Source organism: Zingiber officinale, chromosome 11A (assembly GCF_018446385.1).
Source record: "Zingiber officinale cultivar Zhangliang chromosome 11A, Zo_v1.1, whole genome shotgun sequence".
Taxonomy (NCBI): domain Eukaryota; kingdom Viridiplantae; phylum Streptophyta; class Magnoliopsida; order Zingiberales; family Zingiberaceae; genus Zingiber; species Zingiber officinale.
The window spans coordinates 90,635,025-90,646,331 of NC_056006.1; the positions used below are offsets into that span (position 1 = coordinate 90,635,025).

The following is an 11,307-nucleotide window of genomic DNA, read 5'->3' on the forward strand; positions in this document are numbered from 1 at the left end:
TAGTTTCGAATCTGGTTTTATAATTTTGATTCGTCCCGAATTTGGGACGAATGTAGTTTGCTCCAAATTCGGGGCAAACCAGATTCATCCCTAATTCGGGACGAACCTTGAGAATTCGAGTAAACTCGGATTTTGGGACCAACCAAAATTCGTCCCAAATTCGGGACGAATCAGAATTTGTCCCTAATTTGGGACGAAAATCTATTTTTGTCCTAAATTTAAAGACATTTTATGGTGTATATTTACAACAAATTTTGTGACGAAAATTATAGTTTGTCGTAAAATTTGGGACGAATTATTTTTTTCCATTGCAAAATTTAGCAACGATTGATTTGGGATGAATTTTTTTTTATCGCAAAAAATTTTGCGACGAAATTTTTTTAAAAAATTCATCCCTAAAATTTTAGGGGGCGTTTGGTTTGCGTTTTCCACGTTTATTTTTAAGAAAATGAGAGATCATTTTCTAAGAAAATGAAAAACGTGGAAAAGTCATTTTCTAAAAAATGAAAAATGTACGTTTTTTATAAAATGAAAATGAAAATGGGACAAACCAAACGTACCCTTATTTTTTTAAGTGAATTATAATGAATTTTCATGTCATGTCCGCCTGCCAAAATAGAGTGATATAAAAGTGACTACAATGTTGGGTTTACAAAACTCAAGAAGTTGGGTTTTATAAATCCAATAATAATAATAATAATATAATTGTTTTAAGTTTTGTAAACTCAGGAACTAGTATCTAAAATTGGATATTGAGTTCAGCATAGTAACTATCGACCACTTGTTTTTTATTTTCTAAAAATAAATAAATATTATAAATAAAGATAGTAAATGAAAAAAGGAATATAATGATGTGTGAATTAGCGTGTTCCAGCATAAAATTATTTTTTTGGGTTTATGATTATGGAAAGAGTTTATAAAAATGGTGGGTTTGTATTTTGACGTAGATTATGGTTACCCTAAAGCACATGACGGTAGTGGCATCCATAATTCCATTCCTTTTCGCATTTCAAAAAATAAATAAATATTATAAATAAAGATAGTAAATAAAAAAAAAGGCATATAATGATGTGTGAATTAGTGTGTTTCAGTATAAAATTATTTTTTGAGGTTTATGATTATGGAAAGAGTTTATAAAAATGATGGGTTTGCATTTTGACATGGATTATGGTTACCCTAAAGCGTAGTGGCATCCATAATTTCATTCCTTTTCCATTCCCCATTCCCATTCCATCTGTCTTAAATGAATCTGTCGTCTTCCCTGCGCTTTCCAAAATAAAAGATCTCCGCGGTGACAGCGAGCGATCTGCACCAGCAGCAGTCAGGCGGACGACGAAGATGGGGGAAGCGAAGACGGTGCACTCCCTTTTTGTCACTTGCACTTTCATGATCTCGATTTTCACGCTATGCCCTCCCTTCGTCATCCTGCTGTAAGATCTCTCATTTTTCTGTCTCTCTCTGTCTCAGATTCGTGCGGCGGCGATTTTAAACCCTTTTCTTAATGGTTACTTATGTATGATCGCTTGGTTAGTTTTTGATATCTCGAGGAAATTATTCATGTGGTTTGACATTCAGGATCCATGCTTGTTCTACTTTATGTGTTATCCTATACTGATTCCTGCTTTTTCTGTGTGTTTTGGGAGCACCTATGGGCTATGGGGAAAAGCAATGATACCATGATTTCTTATACGGTGTTTGTTTTCTATGTCGCCTCCCTGCTCATTCGTGACAAACTTGACGCAGCTTGCGGATGTTCGATTATCAAAATCTCTATCCTGGTTGATACTAAGATAATTGTGTTTCTCATTATTACTCTTTCTTTTGGATTGTTCCAAACGTACATTCTTCTTCTTTTCCCTTTTCTTGGATTGCCGGCAATATCCCAAATAAACTATCAAATTTAGTTCTGAAACTCGTTTCTTATTTCTGTTTATTTTGGTGATGTAAAATCAACGCTATTCTTGCACTTCAGGATTTTGAGAAAAGGAATGAGCTGCAATTCAGGGCTGTTTTTTTTTTTTTTGGAAAATACTATAATTGTAGTAATACATTTTGAGTTTCTATCTTTTTCGTGTTTGTATAGTATGTACGTTGCCTTGTTGTCCATTCTTTTAGTAGAACAAGTATAAATTATTTCTCGTGGTGCCTTTCAGTTGCCTTGGATGTCCATTGAACATGCACTCAGCCTCAACTTGAAATCTCTATTGCTGTTGGTTGATTTACTTGGCTTTGCTGAAATGGCACAGTATAACAGTTTCTTCGTTTCTTTCATTTTCTTTTGTCTAACAAGTGTTCTATGATATAATCATCCTAAGTAATCGAACTACCTATTCTTTAGTTAAAGAATAAATTTGAGGCATATTATTGATGATTGCAAATCCTCAGACTATAACTGTGTAAATAGGCATTTTTTGCAGCAAATCATATACTTATAATATTAGTTTATTTATTTACAACTAAGAGGTTTAATTCCTTATCAAGCTCATGTTTCGATTATTTGGGCATATAACTTTATCTTTATTGTTATTTCTTAGTTAATCAGGAATGTAGTTAGCTTAAGATCTTACTCATGTGCAACTAGATAATTCTTAATGTTTCTTAGTTGTAAAAGTTGTATAAAATTCTTTATAATCAATTGTCAAAGTTACTCAAGTGGTCAGATCACTTTTTGATCTATTCCATTAATGGATAGCTATCTTTATTCCCTGTACAGTTGTCCTCTTCTTATTAATATCGTTATGCTCTTAAGAATAAGTTGAGTATCTTATGACTTCCTACATGCGGTAATCATTCTGTTCATGCCATTGCTCTTTGTTGCAGATGGTATACAATGGTTCATGCCAATGGCTCAGTCCTGCAAACCTTTGAATATGTTGAGAAACATGGATTACAGGGTCTCAAGGATATCTGCCCTGCACCTTCCCCCATTGCATGGAAAATAATTGCTTGTTTTGGTGCTTTTGAAGCCATACTCCAGCTTGCGCTTCCTGGGAAGAGGGTTGAAGGTCCTATATCTTCTGCTGGGAATGTACCTGTCTACAAGGTTTGTGTTAATTAACCTTAAGAAACACATCACACCTCAAACATGCTGTTCCCGTCCCTTTTGTTTAAAGAATATATATAAAGTTAAAGCGCTGTTTGATCTTATAAATACTTCCCGCTACTTTCAGTGGAGGCCCCTGTTTGTGGTCAATTACCATTGATATAAAACAATGGTATTTCTGTGAAGTTATACATATGAGTTTCTGATTATGTGTGTTGTTGTGGGTGGTGTTCTGAACTCTATAGCATGAAAATTATTTGGAGTCATTTGTGATCATCATGTACATCTAAGGCTTAAAAGAAAATTTTCTGAAATTATGGTAAGATCCATCATTTATATAGAGATATGTGATGCATTAGTCTACCACATACTTAGAAAATAATGTATTAGAAAAGTTAATATAGTAGAGATGAGATGCTAAGATGGATATATGGTCTACTATCCATGCACAGCTAAGTGTAGTTCTAGTAGATTCTAAAATGAAAGAAAGTATGTTATGATGGTTTAATGGTCCAAAGTGAACTTTAATCGACACAATTAAAAGTCATGTAAGATATCTTAATGTTGCTGATAATATAATCTTGCATAGATTCAAATGATGAACTAAGATTTATGTAATTTGGTACCAAATAGTTAGGACGGACTATACAGTTTAGACAGTATGAGGTCATCGTTGACATAATTTATTTCTTTTTTTTTTTATTGCAGGCAAATGGCCTACTAGCTTATGCTGTAACATTAGTAACTTATATCAGCCTTTGGTGGTGAGTGTTTTGAAATTATTTATAGTGCTAGATCTGTATGATTCACTAAGTATCTGATTTTCTTCACATCACTATGTTTTTTCTCCAAATTCTTCATCTTCAACTGGAAATTTCTATTTTTCAATTTTTGTCTTTTAAAACTGCAAGTTAAGAAAGTCGACCCCACCTTGTGGGATAAAGCTTGGTTATTGTTGTTGTTGTAAAAATGCAAGTTAAGAAGGAGATTGCTTTTATTGATCTTTGTTGTAAGTTAAGAAGGGGAGTTTTGGTGCAATGGTAAAGTTGCTACCATGTGACTTGGTGGTCATGGGGTGGAAACGAGCTCTTGCAATGCAAGGTAAGATGGTGTATAATAGACTCTTCCCCCAGGACTCACATTGGTGAGAGTTGCGTGCACCGGGTTGCCCCTTCACACACACACACACGCACATGCGCGCACACACACACACACAACTTGATTGGCTGTAAGTATGACACTTTTTCAAATGGAGTTTAATATTATATGGCATGTACTTATGATCAAGGTCTTACAAAGTGTATGCAGCAGCATGAGGTCATGTAGTCAAATACTGAATATTGTTAGCAAGGTACATATGCACTCAATACCTTCATCGTACAACAGGTCATGTTTGTCTCAATTTTTTGGATTAATTAGAGTTGGAGGTGTAAGGGGAAGAGGGAAAGAAAGAAAACTTTGTTAACATAATTAAAACAATTCTCTAACTTTGAACTTTGCATAGAGCTTAATGGAAGGACAAGATCCATGCACCTTACTGTAAATGGTTGGGATAAATATGATTTGATGATGATGAGTTGCTTATGCATCTTATGCAATATGATGAAACACCACATGTGCATTTCTGGATGCATTTTGTAGCAATTAGCAACATGAAAATGTATTTTTAAAATGTGGTTGTGGTCACATGTTCCAGTACCTCTAGTATGTAATTAAATGCTTTAATTTCGTAATTTTGGGTATTGTTGAGCATCTGTAGGATTTTGTATGATTTAGAAATTCACCTGTATTTCTCTTTATTCTGACACTATTTAACTTCTAACTATGATTAGTGTTCCTTGACTTGTCTTTGAAGGTTTGAAATCTTCAACCCTGCAATTGTGTATGATCACCTGGGAGAAATTTATTCAGCACTTATTATGGGAAGCTTAGTGTTCTGCATTTTGTTATACCTGAAAGTGAGCTTAGGCCAATTTCAATCTAGCTTTTCATATGGTTATTACTATTCTCGGTTCCTAATTTCTGATGATTTTTGTTCTCCACAGGGTCATTTGGCACCATCTTCTTCTGACTCTGGTTCATCAGGAAATTTTATAATTGATTTTTATTGGGTAAGGTTTCTTAACACTTATAGACGTCATTTACTGAGTTGTTGTGTCATTGTTTGTTCTTGACTGATTACACATAAAATAATCTGCATGATGTAGCCGATTAAATTTAGATATTACAGAATATGGGAGGGTGCTTCTTACAAATGTTCTGCATAAAAGCATTGGACATATTACAATGAATTTGTTGATTTATGTTTTAATCATTGCTTTCTAATCATGGCAGGTTATGTGCTGTTGCTTAAATTTGTGATCGCACTGTTTGATAGTAAATATCTTTACAGTTACACACAAATGTATCACTATTTTTATACAATTGTGTTTGCGTGGCCGCATAATTTTATGATTATGTGAAATTATATGAAATAGAAATTTTGGAATTTTAAACCGTAGCCTTACCTTGCATTATTTCGCAAGAGGCTATTTCCTTAATTCGAACCTGAGACCTCAAAGTCACATGCAACAATTTTGCCATTGCGACAAGGCTCCCCTTCTGCCATATATACTATACCATCATGGAAATACTTGGTCTCACCGCCTCCACCATTATGCATATACATATCTATATTTTTGTTGCAATAATAGGATTTTCTTTACTGCGATGATGGAATCTTATATAATTGTACATACAGGATATTTACTCTTGAAAAAAAGAATTAGAATATCCCCTCTCTAATTTTATTAACCACATTCTAGCTCTCATTAGAAAGAATACCCAGTGAATTTCACTATCAGAAGTCAATTGAGAATGACTCACTGGAATAGTTTTCCTGCCTGGTCTCTATTTGGGCTTTTAAAGCTAGTGTTAGCGTTCCAAAACTTGTCAATTTCTAGAGCTCCATCCCAGTTTAGTGTTGGGACTTGGGAGTAGGGCATCTTGACAGTGTTGAAATAGTCATTTCTTTTTATGTTTAAAACTTGATTCTTGGCAATACTCAAACACTTTCTCCCACTGGTTTCTTTCTTTAATTTGTTTCTTTGCATGAAGAACATTCACTCAGATGAGGTCATGGCAGAGGAAACCTTAGGTGTAGGGCATCTTGACAAGATCAAAATAGCTATCCTTTTGTATGAATAGAGCTTGTTTTTTTGGTAGTACTTAAACACTTGCCTTCCAGTGATTTCTTTAATATTTTTGCATGGAGAAGTACAGTCACTGAAATGTGGATATGGCACTAGAAACCTTATGTGGGGTAGGGCATCTTGACAAGGTTAAAGTAGTCCTCTGTCTTATGAATAAAACTTGATAATTGGTAATACTTGAACACTTACCGCCCACTGATTTCTTCATTTTTTTTTGTTCAACTTCTTTTTTCCTCGAACATTTGGTATATGCCTTTCTTTTTCTTGTTTGTTTCTATCTATGTGCCGTTATTTTGGCAAGTTCTATTTCATGTTTTAATATCTACTATATGGAGCAAATGGATTACTCAGTGTTTTCCTTTCAATGTAATGCAAGTTGCAGCTTATACAATTTCTGGATTTTTTTTCCTTGTGCAGGGCATGGAACTATATCCTCGTATCGGTAAGAACTTTGATATCAAGGTTTTTACAAACTGCCGATTTGGTATGATGTCCTGCGCTGTTCTTGCTATCACATATTGCATCAAACAGGTTATTATTATCTCTACATGTGTTCTTGACGCTTTTGATAAATATGTAAGGATATGAGGAAAGCATTAATATATCAAGCAGCATCTAGAGCAATAATAAGGAAATTAAATTCAACGAAGAAGACGCGGACTATACCGCTGTCTGTCTCCATGCTTTTAATCTTGGGCGATTGTGGGAAATATTTCTAATTTTCCCTCTTTGTTTAAGTTACATTTCCTTCAAATATTGGCCTACAGTATGTTTTTTTTTTGGAACGGCTATAAGTTTCATACGTTCCTGTAGGCATTACTCACTTAGGATTAAAAAGTCAATTGATCTTAGCCTAACTCCATCAATGGTCCAGCTTCAACGCCAACAGGTTAAAAGAAATTTTGGTGGCTTACAAGAGAGTGACAGTTGTCCAAATCTTCCCAAAATCAGTGTTCAAAGGTGTCTTTTTAGTCAGGCAATTCTCCCATCCCCCATGCCACCATGCTTCATAAAACTACAATAACCAATAAGGAAAAGGTGAACATGTTTGTAGGTATTAGTGGAAACATGAGAAGGACAAAAATAACAGAAGATTGTACAGTTGAGAGATTATTTGAAGCAAAACCTTAAAGAATTTTCTAGTTAATTCACTGATATATGGATTGAAAGACAAGAGGAAAAGGATAAATGCACATACAAATGAACATTTAACAAGTTCTCTCTCATAGGCATGTTGAATTTAGTCATCTGTTTTCAAATAAAATTTTACGTGCAGTATGAAATGAATGGAGGAGTATCCGATTCCATGCTGGTGAATACTGTGTTGATGCTTGTCTATATCACTAAATTCTTCTGGTGGGAAGCTGGGTACTGGTGCACTATGGATATAGCACATGATAGAGGTTGGTATATAATCAAGTAATTCATTATGTTTCTTTAGTTTCTATAAATATGTGTTTGATTTGTATGCTTTTGCACATCGTAACTGAACTAGGAACAGGATAATTACCTATCTTTTAGTTTTCATTCATTATCTATTATTGGTCAATAAACATACTACATAAAGTTTGTCAGCTCAATACTAACTTTTATTACCTCATTCAATAGAACACATTTCTAATTAAATATCAGCAACATTCTCTAATCATTACAATCTAATATCTACAGATCTTTGAGTTATAAGAGTTTGAAACATAATTCATTTTAAGCTTCCCGCACAAGTTTAACTTTGTCTTGCACTTTTCTATCAGCTGGATTCTACATCTGTTGGGGATGCTTGGTATGGGTTCCCTCAATCTATACTTCTCCAGGGATGTACCTTGTTAATCATCCTGTTCATCTTGGTACTCAAGTATGTTCTATATATTCAAATTTCACCAGTGGACAACCAGCATAATCTTATACCTCTTCTATAACTTTCTTTTACCAGCAATTATGAAACATCTTTTGTGGTAGCTTAATCTTTGATTATCTCTCCAGCTTGCACTTCTCATACTTGCATCGGGACTTCTTTGCATCTATGTTAATTACGATTGTGATAGACAAAAGCAAGTGTTCCGCAGAACCAATGGGAAGTGTTTGATTTGGGGGAAAGCTCCATCAAAGGTTACAGGCTTACGCAGCATCTCCTCTTACGTGATTTTTTTTTTTTTTGGGTTTTGTAATTTTCTTTTAAAGATTTGAAATGTATTGATTCGAACAGATAGTTGCTTCGTATAAGACTGAGAAAGGCGAGACGAAAACTAGCCTTCTCCTGTCTTCTGGATGGTCAGTATTTCGTGTATAGGCAATCTGCAAAATAAGATGATTTATAATTATTTTTTCCACATAACTTCACCTTTAGTACCAAAAAAACTTTAAACTCTGTCTTATGATAGCGAAATTTGGTTACAAAACAAACTTCCAATAAATTATTAATTATGAGATAATGGGCAGGTGGGGTCTATCTCGTCACTTTCATTACGTGCCCGAGATATTAGCTGCATTCTTTTGGAGTGTGCCAGCACTTTTTAACCATGTAAGTCTTTGTTGGATATATTCTATCTTGTATTAACATTCTTTGCCTCTGGGTTTTATGTTTTTATCTGACTTTTGATTCTACTAATGCAGTTCCTACCTTATTTCTATGTGATATTTCTCACCATGCTGCTCTTGGATCGTGCAACAAGGGATGATGATCGATGTTCGACCAAGTAAGCTATAAAAATACTCTATGATGTTGTTTTCATATTTCATTTTTTTCATTTAAGACTTAAAAAATATGCTGACTGAATTAATGAAATTGACATACTAAATAATTATACATATTATTTTCCAGCCCACTTATAGATAGGTTTCTATTTTATATGTTACTGCTGAAAAGAAAATTTCCATCAAGTCCAAATGGTTGGCATCTTTAGGTATTGTAAGCAGTGAGAACTTTGTGGATTGGAACTCCACAGAGTTGTCAATTAAATCCTGTTGATGGGTAGATTATTTCCCTTTGAGTAATAAAGAAATTTGTGAATTGCAAATTTTGAAACTGATTTTCCAAAATTAATTGTAATGAGGATCTTCCCACTATTTGACAGTAAGGAAAGTGCAAAGAACCAGCATGACTAATACAGTATTTGTTTTTCTACTTGCCCTTTTTCACTGTCTTAAACCATACTGTGGAGTTGACAGTATTTTATCATGCTAGAGTTGATAATTCAGCCTAATATTGGGGTATTATATCTTCAAGTGTCATACTGAGTCTTTGTAATTGCTATTTTTCATTATAATACTAGAGTTTCCTCTCTCAACTTGGAACCAAAGCAGATCAAATCCTCAGAAAAGGATTTTTTTGTTGTTCAATCCCTCAAGGGGAGTTCATGGGTTTGGTGTGCCATTACGAATCAAAGCAGATTGAATCCTCAGTAAAGGATTTTTTGTTGTTCAATCCCTCATGGGGAGTTCATGGGTTGGTGTGCCAGTAGGCCCAGTACGTCCTCTTCTTTTCTTTTTCTTATCCTTTTCTCAACCTGAATTTTTATTTTTGCAACTTCTCTCAACCAATTCATAGCTCTAAATCCCTGCATGCTTTCTCCCACTTTACAATTGCACTATCACAGGACTCCTTATCACTTAATTGGCTATCTATTGCAAGTTTTATATTACCTTAGATATCACAATGTTCTGCACGTCTTCATGGTGCTCCTATTTTATCCTCAAAAGCCACCACTATCCACCATGCTAACATTATATCAACATCTACACTGCCAACCTCCTGGCTATTTTCGCTACTCATTGCCTTCCTCAAATGCCACAAAAGTACTTTCCCAAGTTATAGTCCCTTGTCATTCCCCTCTGAAGTCTTTGACGCACCCTCATGAGCTGACTTTGAAAGTTAGACCCTTTGCACCCAAGAAACAGTTTGTTTCTAATATGAATTTCAACAATGGTTTCTTCCAAAACATATTTTTAGGTTGCTTATCGTTAATAATATGCTAACATCATATGAGCATTCAAAATTTTAAGGAAACAAGTCATGGAAATGGTTGCAAATTTTCATCTTTTTCCCTACTAGTATGCTAGTCAGCTAGTGTAGAATTTCACAATTTCTGTGACTATCCTTGGAACTTTATATGATTTCTTTTTGGTAAAGACTTGGATTATGCATCTGTGGCAATGATGTATTACAAGTTTCTAATTCCATCTGTCTTTGAATGCCACGAACCATTTCTGAATCCTGATCTATCAGCTGTTTCTGAATCCTAATCGGTCAGCTTACATTCATTTCTTATTTTAACTTTGATCCATTGTAAATGTCGAATACTTGATCCATTGTAAATGTCGATGTATTCTTACTTGCGACAGGTATGGAAAATACTGGAAGACGTACTGCAACAAGGTGCGACATAGGGTCTTACCCGGGATCTATTAGGTTTTTTTTGCTTGGTTGGATCAACATGGCTAAATTCTTAGCTCATGCACGCTGAGATAAATTAGATAATAAAAGCGGTATCCCCGCAGTCCAATTTTATGTAACAAGATGTGCTGCTCCCTGTGAGTCATTCCTTTGTGGCAAAAGATGAATACGCTCGTCTCCAGCGTCCCCGTCAATCCATCCCAGGATCAATCCCTGTGAGTCATCCCTGTACCATATGCGGCATGCTAAAATGCAAGCCTCGGCAAACCAATTTTAATGGGGCGTTGTTTACCGTTTATGCATTCATAAGGTTTATGCAATGCTATATTATGCTAGCTCATCTTCTTCGTTGGCCGTTAATTTGTTTGATATCTACTTTTATTTAATTAAAACGAGGTACTGCCAGATTGCCACCATGTACGTAATAAGCGCACCCAGCCTAATTAATTAAATCATGCACGTTTCTTTGTTTCCCTAAAGCTTCAGTCACTACAAAATAATTCAGCACACAGCATTACTTATTTTACACATATACGTCTTTTTCTGAATGACGAGTCATTTTTGAAGAGTATAAAATAAAACGGTTTCTCATTGAGCGGAGATCAGCAAGCAAATTAGCACTTTCGGATCAGCGAAAAAAAAAAATGAGATAAGTTTGTTCCTGATGCAATCCTTATCAACTG

At 34.7% G+C, this 11,307-nt stretch overlaps 1 protein-coding gene across 2 annotated transcripts; it reads left to right on the top strand.

The window, feature by feature from the left end:
• The first annotated feature begins 1,143 nt into the window (after positions 1-1,143).
• On the top strand, positions 1,144-10,959 carry LOC122031900 (7-dehydrocholesterol reductase-like). 2 transcript variants are annotated; one of them, XM_042591120.1, is made up of 13 exons: positions 1,144-1,430; positions 2,821-3,043; positions 3,752-3,807; positions 4,899-5,001; positions 5,089-5,154; positions 6,652-6,765; positions 7,511-7,637; positions 7,986-8,086; positions 8,215-8,340; positions 8,438-8,502; positions 8,671-8,752; positions 8,845-8,927; positions 10,573-10,959. In XM_042591120.1, exons 1-13 carry the CDS (start codon positions 1,168-1,170, stop codon positions 10,637-10,639), a joined length of 1,476 nt encoding a protein of 491 aa, XP_042447054.1. In that variant the 5' UTR covers positions 1,144-1,167; the 3' UTR covers positions 10,640-10,959. The 2 variants fall into 2 exon arrangements, with proteins under 2 accessions (XP_042447054.1, XP_042447055.1); XM_042591121.1 differs by lacking the exons at positions 8,438-8,502; positions 8,671-8,752; positions 8,845-8,927; positions 10,573-10,959 and adding an exon at positions 8,413-8,433.
• Positions 10,960-11,307: the final 348 nt, after the last annotated feature.

Coding starts and splice junctions, on each gene's coding strand:
- LOC122031900 (XM_042591120.1), top strand. CDS start 1,168: ATGGTTACCCTAAAGCGTAGTGGCATCCATAATTTCATTCCTTTTCCA. Junction 1,431..2,820: donor CCTCCCTTCGTCATCCTGCT/GTAAGATCTCTC, acceptor TCTTTGTTGCAG/ATGGTATACAATGGTTCATG. Junction 8,503..8,670: donor CTTCTCCTGTCTTCTGGATG/GTCAGTATTTCG, acceptor GATAATGGGCAG/GTGGGGTCTATCTCGTCACT.